Genomic DNA, 16,980 nt, shown 5'->3' on the forward strand with positions numbered 1-16,980 from the left:
CGCCATCAATTTAGGTTAGGTCGCAAAATGACAACGTGTTTTGACATCCGGTAGATTGGGACACGCGTGGCCGCGTTTGCTGAAACGTATGATCCGATCTGAGATGAACGTGAAAATTGTGGTGCGGTGGAGCGGCTCGCGATTTATTAGGTTAAAAGTGTTCTAACCTCACAGACAAGCGGCCATTCCTTTATTGAATGACTAGGCTGGATCAGCTGTCTGACCCGTTTCTGTCACTTTAATGGCTGAGATGTTCATTACTCCGCCGCTTGGCCTCCTTTTGCGCAATTACAGGTTAGCGGGTTGCTACTCCCCTCGTGTGAAACCATTAATAGACCTTTTAATTACACATTTAAGACTTCTCATATTTAACACGAGAGCTCAGTCACATGTAGGTCACAATCAGCACCAGCCTTTCAAATGATACCGTCTTGTAATAGAATGACAAATACTTTCTTGCTACACTTCAATTTTAGTGTGTCTGTACAACACTTGATTGGTAAAATTTATTTGACTCCATTGCATTTCCTACATCCCAAAAAATGACGGCTAAAATGTCTACAGTTGTAATGTCTCTAATACTTAAATACATATACAACAGATTATTAATTATAGATAATCTCAGGTACTTTTACTCAAGTATTATTCTACAAGATGACTTCCATTTGACAGCTAGCTCTTCATAACAGCAGCAAATGTCCAACAAGAAGTTTGCTTAAACATATATCTATTTTTTTTTTGTAAACTTGCATTGTCTTTGCAGAATGTATGACAAATGGAAGCTCATTGGTCGACGGGGTCACAGTCGCAGCCTCTTGATATCCTCACTTCGAAAGTCAATGCGCAGTGCTAGAACCTGCCGCACCTCTGCTGGGGTCAAACGCCACGTCAGGGGTCCCGAGTTTGGCCCCCAGTAGTCCAAGATCTCGGTTACCTGCGAGGCATAGAAACAAATGACAGTTTACCTGCAATAGGTCTATTTTGTGGGAGAAAATTAGTCACATAATGATTGCTTTCAAAACGTGCCGAGCTACTGTAGTGCAAGCAAAAACTTTGTGTTTTATTATTTGCTGAAATGGTAGTGGCGCGGACTACCAGCCAAGTGTGTGTGTGACAAGAGTGAGTGTGAGTTTGTGCATTGTTTCCAGAAGGTCAATTACCCGCTCCAGGTTGAGGACAGTGGCCATCTGCGTGAGCCGAGCAAACTTGTCCCTAATGGTCCAGGTGGTGACGGTGGTGAGATAGGCCACGAGAGAACGAAGCTCTTTATCAAACTGCAGCCCTCCCAGCTACAACAAAAAAAAAACACCATCACACTTAATCACTCTGGCAAAGATTTTCATTCATGCCCACTCCCCAAATGCTTCTAAAACTAGCAGCTTTCTGCAGTGCTTTTCTATTTATACCACAGATAAACACATTGTTGGAAAGGAAGTGAGACAATCACGCCAGAGGCATTCTCCCTGTGAGAGACTTCATGAATTATTGCTGACTGCGTTTCATCCACTGCACGTCAGCGATGTGCTGCAGGAGGTGCTCGCTGCCACCTTGTGGCAGAGTCCGGTACTCTCACCCTACTGAAGGAGCACTTCAGAACCGTCTTCTCCATCTCGATGGATATCAAGCTAGTCATCAGGCTGGTCAGCGTGTCGTAGATAGCAGGAGAGAGGCTCGTCTGATGATGATGATGATGACATGAAGAGGACGTTTAAAAACTTTTTCATTTGTGAATTTTACTGTCAAAATATTGTCATTCAAATACGTCATTCCGCATCAACTGGACATTTCGGGAATCGGAAATGTAATGAATAGTTTGAATTGGTGGAAAATGGAGGAAGGAGTACAGTGGAAAATAAAATGAGCGGAATGATATATCTTTTAAAAAATGGATACAAAATACATTTTTGTACCACAGATAAATGTAGTAAATGTAAATACTTGTACATGCTCGTCATGCTCAACGGCGGTGCCGACACCTTGAATTCAGCCATCAGTTGCTCACAGTTGATGATGAGCTGCTGCACCCAGGGGTCGTTTGCTTCATAGTCATTGAACTCTTCCTGTAAGCGACATTTTTGCTTACGAGTTTGCTTCAAGGACATTTGAAATCGGCCAGCGAGTGCCTGACCTCCTCGATGTTGTGCGAGATGGACAGGAAGCCGCCGATCCAGGGTTTCACTTGAGGCTTTATGGCCGTGGTGTTCAACTCGGTCAGACCCTCCTAAGAAAGCAAAGTCAAGCTCTTGAAACATCAACACATGACAATGTTCATCAGAAGTATTTTTGTGCCTCCAACCTGTAAAAGGTCCTTGAATTTCGTAGACGTGTTGACGAGGTCGGACAAGCAGCTCTCGATCTTGGCTCGGTCGCCAGAACTCGCCCCCTGGCTGAACAGCTTGGAGCAGTCGTTCTGCACGCGGGATTCAAAAAACCAGATGACGTGGAGGAAGACAAAGAGAACCGAGGCACATTATACCGCCATTACCTCGAGGTTTCTTTTCAAAGTTGAAATATTCTCGCTGCACACCTCGGCGTTATTGAGGGTCACCTGTCACGGACAGAGTCAGTGAACTCCTTGTCTTTATCTTTCCCAATATGAACGTGTGTGTCAATCTCACCAAAAACGCAGCCTTGGCATTTTCCGCGCTCTCAATGTTAAACTCGGTGTTGAACTTGCCCTGCTGCAAGCTGCTCTGCATGAGGCTGACGGCACTGCTGACGCCTCGTTGGATATCCTGTAGCGTGGTGGCTGGGAAGCCCTGCCTCAGCTTGTTGTACAACACCTCCCTGGCGGGTCAGACCCACACAAGCGTGAGACCCCCCCCCTCCCGACCAGCTGCGCTTTTATTAAGAACGCTGACCTGAAGTCGGACTCCAGCACCGAGTTGGCGTGGTTAATCATTGCACAGAGACAGTCGATGCTGGAGCTAGACAGGGCTCGACTGATGCACTTCTTCACGATGTAGAAACAATCGTCCACCATGCTGGATGTCAGCTGACTTTTCTCATATGTGTCCATTGTAACAGCCTAATATGGGGGGAAAAAAAAAAAAAAAAAAAAAAAAAAAACATTACAGATAATACAACATAACTTGTTGACATTAAATTGGCACAATCAATGACTACAATATAAAACAAAACAGCTAATGTATGAATGCAAATGAAACAATGTAGTGAACCTTGTTGACGGACTCCCTCATGTAGTACTCCTCCATTGGAACGTAGTAGCCGATCAGTTCTTGCATGTTCCTGCTCAGCACGCAATGTTTCAGCAGCTTCTCCACATTCTGGTGATGTTCTGTTGGTCAAACACGCACACACATCCATCACAAAATTTGACATGACAAATATATCGGTCAGGGATTACTTACCCGATGTGACGCTCTGGTCGCCGACTTCAAAGTCGGCCATTATCCGTCGCCGCAGAAAGCGCAAGTAAAGTTCTGCCCTCGCATTCATCAAGGTGACTTCTGCCAATACGGGGTCCAGCTCTCTGTCGCAGGAAGATACAAATTCATGAAGACACCCGTTGAATTTTTTATTTATTTTTTTGCTTCCGTCATGGAGCTTAATACACTCACCAAAATATTAGGAATAAGCTTCTTTGTTAATATCAAATTTTGGAGTCGTTCGGTGTACCTAATATTGTGACTGATGCGCATAGGGCAAACAATACCTGGGCTCGATTCTCTCCCCGGGTACGCTCTTCATCATACTGCTCTGGACAATCTGAAACTACAGACAGCATTTAAGAAGGTGTCATAATACAAGCTAAATGTCATCCAGATGCTAACTTTGGCAAGGTATCCTCTTTGCTCCATGAACTTGTCCACAATCTTCTGGCACTGCTTGTCACATTCCTGCTGCAAGTGGGTGAGGAGTGTGTAGAGGTGGCCTGGACCGTAATACGTCTCTACGATCGGCTGGTGGGTCTCAACCACACGTGCGATGCCTGTGAAGGAGGAATTTTTTTCTTTAACAGTCTCAAATTCTCCACCCTGTCAGCAATCTCACACATTTTGCTGTTTGGGAGCTTGACCAATATGCAGTTCTAATGGTAGTTTCCAAATGTAATTCATTTGAAGTTCAATGGAAAAGTCTCAAAGGTTGACCGTGTACTCACCTTCGAGCAACAGTGTCAGAGTCTCAGCAAATATGAGTGGAGCTCTTTTCTCGCCCAATGCTCCTCCTGTTGCTAAGAGCAGGTTCTCTTCGGCTTTGGAGGCAAGCTGTGAGTGTGACAACGTGTGTGTGTGTGTGTGTGTGTGAGAGTCACCAATCCATCCCCCCTGAGAGAACATGTCCATTTCTCCAATTTCCTCACTGACCTGAGTGCAGAGATACTGTCCAAAGCGGGCCAGGCCCTGATCATGGAGGCCAAGCAGCGGGAAGATCTTGAAAAACCTCTCCACCTGTGCCAGGTCCACAGCTGCCACGGCTTCATCCAACTTATCAGCTACGATGACCTTGAGTTTTTTCTCAGCCTCTTGCAGCAGTAGCAGACTGGCATCCACAGTGCTGCCTGTGGAAATCAAACTGGTTGAGAACCAATCAACAATGCATCTGCTGCTTGCAGCCAACCCAAACCAAATGAATGACTCAATCAATCAGAACTAGAATTAACAGAGTTCTTCTGCATACTTTCTTCTCCCTGTCTACTCAGTTCAATGACTGACTGGTCCAGAGAAAGATATCTGTGGATGTGGGCAGCGGCCTGTTCGTAATCTTCATTTTGAAGAGCTGTTTGAACGCCATCCGTGCAGAACTTCAGATCCAGAATGTCATCAGCTCGCTGAATGACGTTATACAGCCGCGTCTATTAAATCAGAAATAAACGTCATTAACCAACAAAATTTACGACATAGTTCATCAATAAACTTCATTGAACGGTACCACTATTTTTGGGTTAGGGTAGTAGATGGGTGTACCTTTGCCAGGTCGAGCTGTCTGACTTTGCGGCTGACATTCTCTGCTAGGCTGCAGGTGAATGTGATCATGCCAGACAGCTGACTGGCATCTCCTCCGATCAACTGTAGGTTGGGCCTGAGAAGCGCAGAAGCAATGCATGCCAAGTCAGCTCAGACTTTATTTTTTTTAAAAAAGAAGTCCAAGTGTCAGAGTAGTCTTAATATTGACAATGCGTGATCCTTAAAACGATAAGTGAGAAGATTTTACCCCATCCTCTGGAGTGCCAACATCTTTGTGTGAATCGTGCCCTCTTGTCCCATCAACCGATCCAATTCAACCTCCACTGCTTTCTAAACCAAAGCAAAGACAATCCCATCTGATTTAAAGAATTAAACAGTTTGGTTGAATTGATTATTGATTAATTGTGCAGCTTCTTGTGTGCACGTCTTGCCCACAAGGAGACAGTATAAAAGTGAGATTTATATCCCGGATACTGAAGAAGACGGTCAAGACTGCTCAGTAAACTAACTAAACTAATTTCCCTTGATTTTACACACTGATTAAATCATATATTGTATTTCTATGTATATTACTGCATAATCTAAGTAGGAATATCACTTGCTAAAGTTATCACACAGCAACGTTGATGCAAGTTTCCTTTGTCAGCTGCAATATTTTTTTCTATTGTTGGTCTAAATTGGGGCCGAGAAGCCACACGACGCTGCAAGGCTGCGTCTTATATAATCACGTAAGACCCCAAACGTAAAATTTGAGCGTCTTCATTGGTTTCCATGAGTCCCATCCCGGAAGTTGAGAGTGAGTGTACACGTCAAGTGTCAAATTGTCAATCGAATGTCATTTAATACGAACCTCTTCCACACACAGTTGCTGATAAACTCTTTCCAAATCGTCCAGCTCCGTGAGTGTCGAAATTGTGTCCATGCTTACAGAGGATAGATTGCCAGAATCGCATCTTTTCGTGGGGACGGACACGCCATCAGCCATCTTTCAGCGATGTGTTAAAGGGTATGTATCTTGCTATTTGAAGCTTTCCGCAGTTACCTATTGGCTATGTATTACATTTGGCACAAAGACACTCTTATTTCTTAAGAAATTGAAGTTATTTTGGTGGCTAGTTTTCTAACCCGGAAGTAAAATCCCACCTTTTCCCGTGTCGCTGTGGTGCATTCAAGGACGGTGGGATATCGCATTATCCAGCATCCGATCAGTAAATGCACTGTGGTATAAAAAAAGGAAAGCACAAATAATCAAAACTGTCGCGTGTACATTTTTTTTTATCCAAATGACCTAATATGTGCAATTGATTAAAAGTGAAGAGGACTGTGTAAATACAAAGTGTAATTCAACCAGGGAATTTTATTTGGTCATTCATCTCCTTGTTAAAAATCAGCAAGTAATGAAAACTACTATAAGAATAATAGTACATATACATTCAACAGTTCTGCAAAGGTCAACTTAAGGTCACCTGTCAATATCATAGTACATTTTAGAATGTACCTCATCAATAAAACTTTGAGAGCAGAAATGCTAAAAAACGGCAGAGGTTTTTGTGAGCTACCTATAGAAATGCCCCTCAAGTGTGTTGGTCGCAATGGTACTGGCAAAAACTAAAAACTCATTGTTGGGATTCCAAGGCTGTAGTTGCAGGTTCTTGGCAAAACATGAGCAACTGTTTCTTTTCCTGCTCAAGCTCCTCCCGCCTCTTCTGCTGCTCTGCCCTTTCTGTCTCCAGCTCTTCCCTCTGTCTCATCAAATCTTTGGCTTCCTCCTGCTGCGCTCTCCTGAGAGACTCAATTTGCTTCTTCTCCATGGCAGCCTCTCTGGCGTTGACTCCCCGCAGACTCTCGATGAGTTCCCTCTGATGCTCCAGGGCTTTAGCCTCCTCCCTCTGCGTCCTCCTCAAAGCTTCAATCAACTCCTGCTCCCTTTTGAGAATGCGCCTCTCTGCGGATGTTACCTTTGAATCATAGACCTCGTCTGAAAGACAATAAATACCTTGGTTAAGCAGCAGCACGCATAAATTGATAGGATCATTCTCATCAATCGTTCTCTACCTGTAATATCTTCATTGCCCACGACTTCCATGGGACATGTCTCCTGAAAATTACTGGAAGCGTCTGAGGGTGAGCTGGCTTTTGTCGGCTTCAGCATCTTGGCCGCTTGCCGACTCCCCTTTGGGTGGCTCTTTGATATGTGTCGATGCAGGTTGCTGGTCTTGCCGTCCATGCATCGAATGTTCTTTTTGCAAATCAAACATTGGGCAACATCCGAACTATCCAAAGGCTTAAAATGTTTCCAGATGGAGCTACGACGTTGCATTGTAGTCCTTGAACTCAGAGGATTTTCAACCACGACTTTTTCTTTTTCCTGTCCTGCTCCCACGGGTTCTCCTCTGTCTGCTTCCAAGACACCGCCCGAATCAGAATTACGGTCAGCTTCCTTCACAATTCCACCTGATCGTGGATTCACATGCGGGTGGGTCTTTGCCATGTGCCGGTACAAGTTGCTGGTCCTGCCGTCAGAACACATGATCTTCTTCTTGCAAATCTCACACTGAGCAGCGTTCAAATCGGCCAAAGGTTTAAAATGTTTCCAGATCAGGCTGCGGCGATGATACTGCCCAGCCTTGCATTGTTGTTCGTTCACTTCTACTGTTACCTTTGCTGGTGTTTCTTTGACAGGCTCGTCTGTTTTTATTGTTACAAGGATGCCATTTATTGCAGAATCAACTTCATCTTGATTCATAGAGACAACTTCAGGATTCTCCTCCTCCAGTTCCACTTCCACTTGAGAAGAAGAAATAAAAAAGTAGTTAGGGAGATAGTTATAAACATCTTGTTGTCTGGGTCTGGTCATGTGACTTCACGTTCGCAATGCCAAGCAGATTTTCCACACAGGCTGCAAAGTTTATATTTTAATTCTAGTCCACCCTTTGAATGCTTTCCTAATTTAAAATATTTGGTAATCATCACCGTTCTTCGGTAAGTGAATGTGAACCACATGTCTGAATCATGAACTGAACGATGGCATCAACGAATCTTTTGAGCGAATCGTTTAAATGAACCGATTCGAGGGATTCAGTGGGGTCAAACAAACTTCCGATTCATTCGTTTTAAGACCGGTACCTTGTGCTTCGTCGACTTCTAGAGGCTCCTGTTCACGGCTGAAGACATTGGAGGTTCTCTGGGCTTCATTTTGGGCGGCCATGATCGCTTCGGTTGGATGTTGAGTCCGCAGATGGCGCCACATTCTCGTGGTGCTGCCCTGTTCGTGTTTAAATAGTATGTCTTTACATAAAACGCACAAAACCGATTTGGGACAGATATCTTTGTAGTAACCCCAAACGATACTTCTTTTACGAGTCATGTTTCTCTACAAGATCAAATTTGTTTTGCGTTCTCGGTTCAAACTGATCGTTTAATGGCGACTCTTTTCTGTCGAACGAGCAAGGCTGCTGTTTTCTTCTGTTTACTCACTTACTTTCAAATCACTCGAAAAGGTATACACTGCTACCTAGTGGCCATGCAAATAATCGGTTGCAAATGACTCCGAATTCAATTGTTACTCGCATTGTTGAAATAAGCATTCCCAAAAAAATATTGGAGTCAAATTATTCAAAGTTTGTGTAGATGCTTCCGGGGAAATGCTTCCGGTATTTCTATGCTTCAAGAGCAGAAAAAAAATGCAAACACTGAAATTAATTCAACTGTATTTATTAAATGAAATATCTGTCAGATGAACAGTCCCCAGACTTAAATACAACAAATTGTGCTCAAAGAGACATGGTTAGAATTAAAAAACTAAAAAAAATAAATATTACAGCTTCAAAAGAAATTCACAGACTGACTTACAAACAGGAACAAGACAAGTAATTGTTTTCCACACCCAACCATAAATAATCATCCTCATGCAGACGTTAAATTAATTTTGCAGTGCGCTGGCTAGTAGAGAAAGCGCACCATGTGTTAAATAATTTTACAGTATCAGTGCAAAAATGATAATAGAAGCTAAATCAGATGTTTGGAATGTCTTTTTTTTTTTTTTTTTTATCTAAGGGCCTCTAGCATCATGCTGCTGGGGAACATGAAGTATATCCTAAACTGAATTTTATAGTGCGGTGATGCACTCTTGAAATTGTCAATGTGTCTTTACAGACCCTGAGTAAGTTAAAAAAAAAAAGTGTTCTTAATAGTATAAAGAATTGACTGTATGACAATAATGACATCCTAGTCACACGCCTGCAATTACAGTGCATGTTGTATTTGAGGCATCAGGTATTTTTTTTTTTTTTGCAACCAACAAACTTAAAAAGGGATAACAAATGTAAACAACTGAGTTTCATGCCATTTGCTTGTCATCTAAAATCAACAATATTCAAATGTCTTTACACTGCAAATTTGAGGCGCCTGGCTTCTGCTGGTGCAAGATTAAGATCAAAGCAAGAAAATATATGCACGCTCGAGGCAGCTTGGGTTCTTTAGAGTAAACATCGATGTGTAACAGAAAAAAAAAAATCCCTGCTTGCCCAATATGCTGTTTTAAACAATTAAATGTCTGCTTTTAATTTCTAACCACATTCAGATGGAATTAGGATGTTGCTGCTGGGAAAATGTGATTTTCTCCACCATCGCTGAAACATCCGCTGCTTTGTGAAGGAGACCGCAAATTGCTTACAGCTTCCGTGAAAACAAATCTACCTTGAGATCATAAATGTTCTAAAAAAGCTGAGCTCTGTCAACGGGAATTGAATCAGTAGAATTCTGCCAGTGTGACAAATGCAAAGTTGTTAGTCAACTCGGCATCATCGATGCTTTCAAATAAGGTGCCATTGGACTTGGATGCACAATCTTTCTCAAACAAAGACAATGGAAAAAAACAACAAAATCCGTGTACATACAGGCATTACAACTTTAAACAAGTAAAAGGTTTTCAATAGGGAAAGCATCTGAAAAGAAACAGCATGTTTCTCAAGCACATTCTATTCAACAGGTGCCCCTCCCAAAAGAAAGCGCAGAGTAGTCATGTGGCGTAAACTGCAGCTGAAGTGAAAACATTCAGGCCAAGCTCCATCAGATGTGTTTAGTAGTAGCACTTTTGAAATACTTTAGTCACAGCAAGTTTGAACATTTTAGGACAAACCAAAAGGGGAACTTAAGTCGACCTTCTCAAAACTTTTATGTCCAACTGGCTTCAGAACTTTTTTTTTTTTTTTATATACTGTGGAATAGGGCGCTGACATTTGTTCAACACCGGCCTCTGCTGCCGACAGAAATTGACGTCAAAGGGGCTTGTGCTTGCATTGCAAACTTAACAGCTCACCTGTTTTCTGTCAAATGACGTTGGGCCGGTTTCAGCCACGTCACTCGGTGTGCGGTGGCGGGCCTTAGAGGACAGAGTTGCGCAAAAAGGACTGAAATATATAAAACAGTTGGATAAAAGCGCTCAAAACTTTGGAGAAGGTCAAACTAAATTCACCTGTCAATGCTATCGGGCATTTCTGGATTGTCCTGAAAAATTCCCCTCCCCAAAAGCCAGAGATGCCAATCTTTTGTGAGTAGTGTTTGATGATTGATTAGTTCTTATTTCTGTGCAGAGCTTCACACAGGTTGTGGTTGGGATCCGGCTCCTTACTCATGATCTCCACACACTCCCACTCTCCGCTACAACTGGAGCGCTTCACGGCCTCAACTACCGTCTGCACGTAGAGGCCGTCCTCGAAAGTGGGTGCCGTGGAGACAGGCCCACGCGCCCACAACCTGCGCTCCTGGTGCGCCTGGAATGACTGTCTCAGGGCCTTGACCATGGCGCCCAAGCCTAGCAGATGTGGCAAAGGTACGTCTTTCACATCGGGTCCGGCTCGGCCGCCGTCGCCGAGCAACAGCTCTTCGCGTTTGCTGCCGTTGCGCTGACCGTACAGTTCCGTCCCCCTGGCCACCAATCTTCCGGTGGATCCGACCACCATCACCTCATGCAAGAAGGTACCCGGCATATTGAAGTTCAGGGTCACGGTGCAGCACACGCCGCTCGAGCACGACCCCATCAACATTTGGAAGAAGCAAAAGTCATCGCTGGTGACCCGTCGGATGCCTCTGATGGTGTCATTTTGCTGGACGAAGGTACGTAGCAGGCCGTGAACGCGCTGGGCCCGCGTCCCCGTCAAGTAACTTAAAAGGTCGATGATGGCCGAGCCCACCGTGTGCAGCCCCCCGCCTCCCATCAGATCCTCGCAAGTCCAGCCGTACGAGCGGTCTAGAAGGCTGGGCCCGTACACGCGCACGTCGCATACTTGCACTTCACCGACGTATCCCTCCGCCAGCAGCTGCCGCATCGCCGCAAAAGTGGGAAGGAAGCGCAGCGTGTTACCCATGATGCTTAGCAGCTGCGGGTAATACCTGGCTGCGTTCACCATTTGAAACGAATCCACAGCTGTCGCAGCTTTCTCGCTGACAACATTCTTACCTATGCCTGCACACAGACAAAAGCAAAGTGTCTTATTATTCAGAGAGTAACACAAGAAATGACCAAATAATAATTCGGTACAAAATGAATTTGTCAAATGGTACACGCTACATGAGATGCAGCGCGGACATCATCAAATACAAAGACTCGGTGGCTCGGACCACCATCGTGGGTGGGACACGTTGCGCCAGGAAGTTGCAACTAGAAGAGGAAGCTGAGGTCATCGCTCAGGAATTCCATCAGATAGTTCTCCTCCATATTGAGCATGCTGGTGAGCTGGCCAGCTCGAGTATGTCTTTTTTTTTTTGTTCAAGCTTGAAGTCTGAACTCCCGCTCTGGGGTAGGACCATTTTTGGGAGATGCTACCCACGAGAAAGAGCACCGCTGCTCTTTGTACCCCTGGACTATTTTCTCACTTGGTGATTTCTGAAAATGTATCAAATCCCAAAATCCTTTGAGACGGTATTGAACATCTGGAAATACTGTGACTGGTTAGCACCGACACCTGCCGCCAGACGGCTATTCGGAAAAGTCACGTGTGTGTGTGTGTGTGTGTGTGTTTCTGACCTCTTACCCAGTGCTTTGACAGCAATCTGCCGTGTCATTGAGGGTGGAATATAGATGCAAACAAGGTCAACATCTTGGTGTAGCAGGACGTCATCAGATCGACTCGTGTGAAAGGGGATACCGAGCTCCTTTGCCAGGCTGCACGCTTCCTCTTCGCTCCTCCCCCACAGTGCATGGACCTCGAAGCCCTCGGCTTTAAGCATCGGGACCAGCACCCGGGCTGTGCTTCCTGTCCCAAACACTCCGACTCCTGGCAGCATGACGGCGCAGCTCGCTGCAGCTTACGTCAAAATCATGTTGTCGCTAACATACATCCCGACTGTAAAGTCACCAGTATCCTCTCAGGTGTCTGGAAGTGAGACTTTCTCTCTGAAAAATCAGAAAAGGCAATGAAAATTTAAATACTATTTTTATACAGCGCTTTCTAAACAACTTGATGGATGAGTGGTCATCATGTTTGACTTCAAGTTACTATGACAGGATGCTCTGTAATCTCAGGAAAAATAAATAATATTAATAAAGCCCCCCAAGTCACAATACGAGCAAATACATAGCCGTAATTTATCAGCAGGCTTGGGTGACTGTATCGAGTGACTGATACAGGGACAGATCATTTCACTGTGACATTTTGACCAGCTTTTTTCTTTTGGGGGGTGTAAAGCCAGCATTTTGAAATGTGGTGGGAGCACCTGACAACAATGTTGTTCTTTGTGGGAGGCTTAACTGAAACCTCTCTAAAGCTTTCACATAAACTACACAATCTTGTTTGTGTTCTGAAGAGGAAAAACTGGTTTTATGTTAAACTTACACTCAATGATGTTAAGCTAGCTCTGTTTGTGTTGCTTCCAACCATATACGCAGCATAGTGTAACCAGACTTTCTCTTTTTACAATAAAAGTGAATGTGACCCAACATTGCAATGATTAACTACTGATAAGACAAGCATCATACAAACAAGAGTCGTTGAGCAGAGTGATAAGGTACGCTAGCACGTTTGCCGGCTAACAAGCTAGCCGCGACAAAGACATGTCAAACAGCGGACGAGAAAAGTTACGATCCAATAGTTCAAATATATTATCTCCTTGACGTATGATTCTTTAAAAAACAACAACACACGTAACGTTTGCTACCTACTGTGTTTATACAGGCGAGTTCCTCAACAACAGCAGCAAGTGCTCAGCCGGGCGCTGCCCAGTTGCTAATGGTAACTTGAGCAAAGATGATGGAAGTGAGTGCTTGATCAGAGATGTTAAAACAAAGAGATGCTCGCATAAGAGGAAACGGCGTGAAAGACTACAAATGCTCAGCTTCCTCATAGAATAAATGGTAGAAAGTCAATGTGATGATTTTCTCTCTCTGTCGGGGTAAAGGGTTGTTTAAAAATATGGAACTTACACCAATGCAAAAGTCATATAAATAAAGAACATTAATAACAAGTATTTGATTATTTCTTTTGGTAATAGCAGTGCAAAAAGAGCAATTCACTGGGAGATTATTTTCAGGACAGGCTGCCCAAATCAGGTTTATTATTGTTTAATATTTTGTTGTTGACAAACCTGTACCAATATTCGCTCCCCTAAAACTTTATGCAAAGATCACAGTTTTTCTTGAAAAAAAAAAAAAGATTGTTAATAAAATGCCCTCTTATAGCTAGTGCATTTTAACGACAAATATTTTTCATAAATTTGACTCGAGACTTTACGACTAGTGTAGAACGCATGTAATACAAGAAAGTGACCAGAGATGGCAGTAGCTTCCGGTTCGTCGTGGTTGTGTAGCGTAAAGCATTCTGGGATTTCTAGTCCTAAATGGCGGGCCTTGCATTGACGTCGCACTAAACAAAACTAACTAATCGTTTTCTTCTGTTGACAAAACATCAGCCTCGAATAAAGTAAATCTGTCGATATTATTTGAGCTTCATTCTGAAAAAATCGCATGGATTTAAGCTCTGGTTTAACAAAAATCTCGTCTGGTTCTCTGGAAAATAAACAGGAAGTTGTTAGCGTTGTGGGACGTGTAGTTCCGGCTACAGGCCGCTAAAGAAGATATCGCGCACAATAAAGAAAGTGCATTAAAAGCGTCGTAATTAGACGTGCAGATAGATTTTGTGGACTATTGGCGTCGGTGTTACCATGCCTGGATTTACCTGCTGCGTTCCCGGATGCTACAGCAATTCGCATCGTGACCGGGACCTGCGCTTTTACACGTTTCCGAAGGACACCACACTCCGAGAGCTGTGGCTGAGGAACATCTCCCGGGCCGGGGTCAGCGGTTGTTTCAGCACCTTCCAGCCCACGACGGGGCACCGGGTTTGCAGCGTGCACTTCGTGGGCGGCAGAAAAACCTACAGCATCCGAGTTCCATCGCTTTTCCCGCTGAGGGGTGTGAACGAGCGCAGAAGTCGACGGGGCAGAGGTAAGAAGCTGACCACGACGTCGGCTGCAGCCCCCGCCGGAACGACCTCCGGAGCCACCACCGGAGTCGTCATCAACACCGTGCTGGGGAACACGGCCGAGGGCGGCGAGGCCAATGCCGGCGGCGAGGCCAGCGACGACAGCATCACGGTGGTGCAGATCGGTCAAAACGGGGAGTATCTGGGCATGGCGCGACTACCCGTTCCGACGGATGCGCCGTTCACTGCCCCTGTCGGCGCTTCCATCGAACTCACCATAGACGTGGATGACTCCTCGGCGGATACCAAGCAGACGGTCGCGCAATGCATCAACCTGACAGGCAACCCGCTGGACCACTCGTACTCGCTGACCACCGGCACCACGTCGGCCGAGCTGCTGCGCAAACTCAACGAACAGCGGGACATCATCGCTCTGATGGAGGTGAAGATGAAGGAAATGAAAGCCACCATCCGTCAGCTTCGGGTGATGGAGGCTAAACTGCAGGAGGAGGTGCGGGAGCGGGACCGGCTACTGGGCGGCCATCCAGTGCCTCTGAACGTCAACAAGAAAATCTAGCCAGAGACGAGAGGGTGCAGGGGAACTGAGGGACATTCAGCCTTTGGCGCAAAAAATGTATTTTCAATAACTTCAAAGCTGATTTTCACAGCCCTGATTGTGTACAAATAAATACATTTATCTGTAGTTGTGTTATCTGTAGTGTCATATAGAACGCCGTTTGAGCATTTTATTCGAGATATATATATATATATATATATATATATATATATATATATATATATATATATATATATATATATATATATATATATATATATATATATATATATATATATATATAGTTGAAGGTTCTGCAGACTATTACAACAACCCCACCACTACTGTAAGACATTTCTGCACACTAACAGGCTAATTCAGTCTTGAGACAAAACTTCACTCGTTGACATTTTGTGCTACTAGAACTACTGCTAAAGACTAAATGTAACTAATCGCATACCAAGGACTGCACATTTATTCGATACCCTTTAACAATTTTTTTTTTTGCAATTGGTCTACTGCTTGACCTACATTTTGGTTCCACTAATTAAGTCCAATAGCCTACTATTACATACTAGATGGGTCTATTGGTATTACTAGTAAAGTTTGGTTGCTTACTAATATGCCAAGAGAGGCACTAGTAGTGGAAAAAATCATCACAGTTGTTTTACTAGTGCGCTGAACTGTCTTAATAGTACATGGACCTTAAGTTGGGCAACATGAATATCGAATAAATGCTTAAATAGCTTTCTATATAGAGTGTATCTTAAACAGAATCCAGTTTACAGTCGTAGCCTTGTAAATTAGACCAAGTTGATGAGAGTTGGAAGGAATATTTTCAGTCCATGATGTTCTTTTTTTTTTTGTTTGTGAGTGAATGAAAAATAGAAGTGCCCAATGGCAGATTACTAAACTGAGAAATGGTGGGCAAACACTTGTAGGAGGTGTTTAGGCAGGCTTAAAAAAAAATAAAAAAATCAGCTCAATGCCCAAATGTGAAATTTGATTTTATCTCGGGACAACTACATTGCATCTTTTTAAAATGCCTTAATGTTGATCTGTTGGACTGTACATAATCAGATGCTAAAAAACAGACATAAATGTATTCCAACAATGTGTTTGATTGATAAAGTAATTTACAGCATTTACAATATTATTCCTCGACCCAATGAAATTGGACCGTTTGGCAAACCCTGCCTTAGAGCAATGAATAAATATCAGAATCCCATTTCATTTTGTTTTGTTTGTGATATAGTTCATTTCTGTTTGTGATATAAATATACAGTAGAAAAAAAAATGCTTGTCCAGATGCCTTTTGCATTAACCGTTTCCATTTCTGATATCAGGATGACAACGCACGAAAGTTGCAACATGCTAACATACTGCTTTTGTCTTTTAATGGCCCTGTTAATGGTAAGGTGTTTCTCAACTCGCACAGTTTTATTAGTGGCTGCATCCACAAAGTGCTTTACGCACAATGTGTTACCTACAGACATTTCTGTTCTTTGGACTGATGATTGACTCATTAAATAACATTTTGAAGTATATCTGTTATTTGTCTTATTCCACAAGCAGTTAAGAAAAAAAAGCCTACACATTAACTGTGTTGATTTGTCAGTAACACTTCAGCACTCAGCGTAAGGAATTTGTTGTCTGGCCAATTCAATGGCTTGACTTGAGAACCAAAATAGATACGAGCGCTGTACGGTGGCAGTGGAAACTTTCCAGGAGCAGTTTGGCAGGCCTGTTCTAAAAATAGCTCACCAGTGATGGAATATTGTCATTTCTTGTGACAGCATCGACAATATCTTTTAAAAATGTAAATACTGCAAAATCCTTGAATTTCACCCATTGTTAATAATATATCATTTCAAGTAATTTGGGCACATTTCAGAAGTGGTAGCGCTTAATATTTATTATTACTGGAGAAATAGTTCTCCATCTCAAAAATGTTGGTGACCCTGATATTACTACCGTAGCAAAAGACTACAAGTTGCAGCATTGTTTCCTCCCTCTAGATGGCGCTTAGGTAACGAGCTGCATTATTCTGGTTTGGATTGCCCTTTGCTCGATTGAT

At 43.5% G+C, this 16,980-nt stretch overlaps 4 protein-coding genes and 1 long non-coding RNA gene across 9 annotated transcripts; 2 read left to right on the forward strand and 3 right to left on the reverse strand.

The window, feature by feature from the left end:
• Window positions 1–470: 470 nt before the first annotated feature.
• Window positions 471–6,095, reverse strand: cog4 (component of oligomeric golgi complex 4). Of its 3 annotated transcripts, none has more exons than XM_085907337.1 (19): window positions 5,779–6,095; window positions 5,176–5,258; window positions 4,929–5,043; window positions 4,642–4,816; window positions 4,329–4,522; window positions 4,124–4,229; window positions 3,795–3,952; window positions 3,677–3,735; window positions 3,372–3,493; window positions 3,180–3,298; window positions 2,862–3,028; window positions 2,619–2,787; window positions 2,486–2,548; window positions 2,297–2,410; window positions 2,129–2,221; window positions 1,977–2,060; window positions 1,574–1,675; window positions 1,161–1,289; window positions 471–934 (listed from the first exon to the last, which is right to left on the reverse strand). In XM_085907337.1, the coding sequence occupies exons 1-19, from the start codon at window positions 5,911–5,913 to the stop codon at window positions 800–802; spliced, it is 2,322 nt and encodes a 773-aa protein (XP_085763463.1). In that variant the 5' UTR covers window positions 5,914–6,095; the 3' UTR covers window positions 471–799. The 3 variants fall into 3 exon arrangements, with proteins under 3 accessions (XP_085763463.1, XP_085763464.1, XP_085763465.1); XM_085907338.1 differs by lacking the exon at window positions 5,779–6,095 and adding an exon at window positions 5,531–5,664; XM_085907339.1 differs by lacking the exon at window positions 5,779–6,095 and adding an exon at window positions 5,403–5,629.
• Window positions 5,726–13,388, forward strand: LOC147059305 (uncharacterized). Its single transcript, XR_015065627.1, has 5 exons — window positions 5,726–5,934; window positions 10,523–10,761; window positions 10,905–11,045; window positions 11,967–12,935; window positions 13,103–13,388. It is a non-coding gene; the product is annotated as an uncharacterized LOC147059305 (long non-coding RNA).
• On the reverse strand, window positions 6,266–8,413 carry LOC147059306 (uncharacterized). The gene is made up of 3 exons (XM_085907347.1): window positions 8,055–8,413; window positions 6,984–7,715; window positions 6,266–6,906 (listed from the first exon to the last, which is right to left on the reverse strand). The coding sequence occupies exons 1-3, from the start codon at window positions 8,293–8,295 to the stop codon at window positions 6,545–6,547; spliced, it is 1,335 nt and encodes a 444-aa protein (XP_085763473.1). The 5' UTR covers window positions 8,296–8,413; the 3' UTR covers window positions 6,266–6,544.
• Window positions 9,204–13,548, reverse strand: gfod2 (glucose-fructose oxidoreductase domain containing 2). Of its 3 annotated transcripts, XM_085907359.1 has the most exons (4): window positions 13,090–13,548; window positions 11,963–12,324; window positions 11,336–11,394; window positions 9,204–11,248 (listed from the first exon to the last, which is right to left on the reverse strand). In XM_085907359.1, exons 2-4 carry the CDS (start codon window positions 12,213–12,215, stop codon window positions 10,502–10,504), a joined length of 1,059 nt encoding a protein of 352 aa, XP_085763485.1. In that variant the 5' UTR covers window positions 12,216–12,324; window positions 13,090–13,548; the 3' UTR covers window positions 9,204–10,501. The 3 variants fall into 3 exon arrangements, with proteins under 3 accessions (XP_085763485.1, XP_085763483.1, XP_085763484.1); XM_085907357.1 differs by having other exon boundaries at window positions 9,204–11,394; XM_085907358.1 differs by lacking the exon at window positions 13,090–13,548 and having other exon boundaries at window positions 9,204–11,394; window positions 11,963–12,342.
• Window positions 13,549–13,726: 178 nt separating this feature from the next.
• On the forward strand, window positions 13,727–15,050 carry thap11 (THAP domain containing 11). The gene has a single exon (XM_085907363.1). It carries the CDS (start codon window positions 14,088–14,090, stop codon window positions 14,922–14,924), a length of 837 nt encoding a protein of 278 aa, XP_085763489.1. The 5' UTR covers window positions 13,727–14,087; the 3' UTR covers window positions 14,925–15,050.
• The last annotated feature ends 1,930 nt before the right edge of the window (window positions 15,051–16,980 follow it).

This window comes from Syngnathus leptorhynchus, chromosome 3 (assembly GCF_054491065.1).
Source record: "Syngnathus leptorhynchus isolate UIUO chromosome 3, UIUO_Slep, whole genome shotgun sequence".
In the NCBI taxonomy this organism is placed as follows: Eukaryota; Metazoa; Chordata; class Actinopteri; order Syngnathiformes; family Syngnathidae; genus Syngnathus; species Syngnathus leptorhynchus.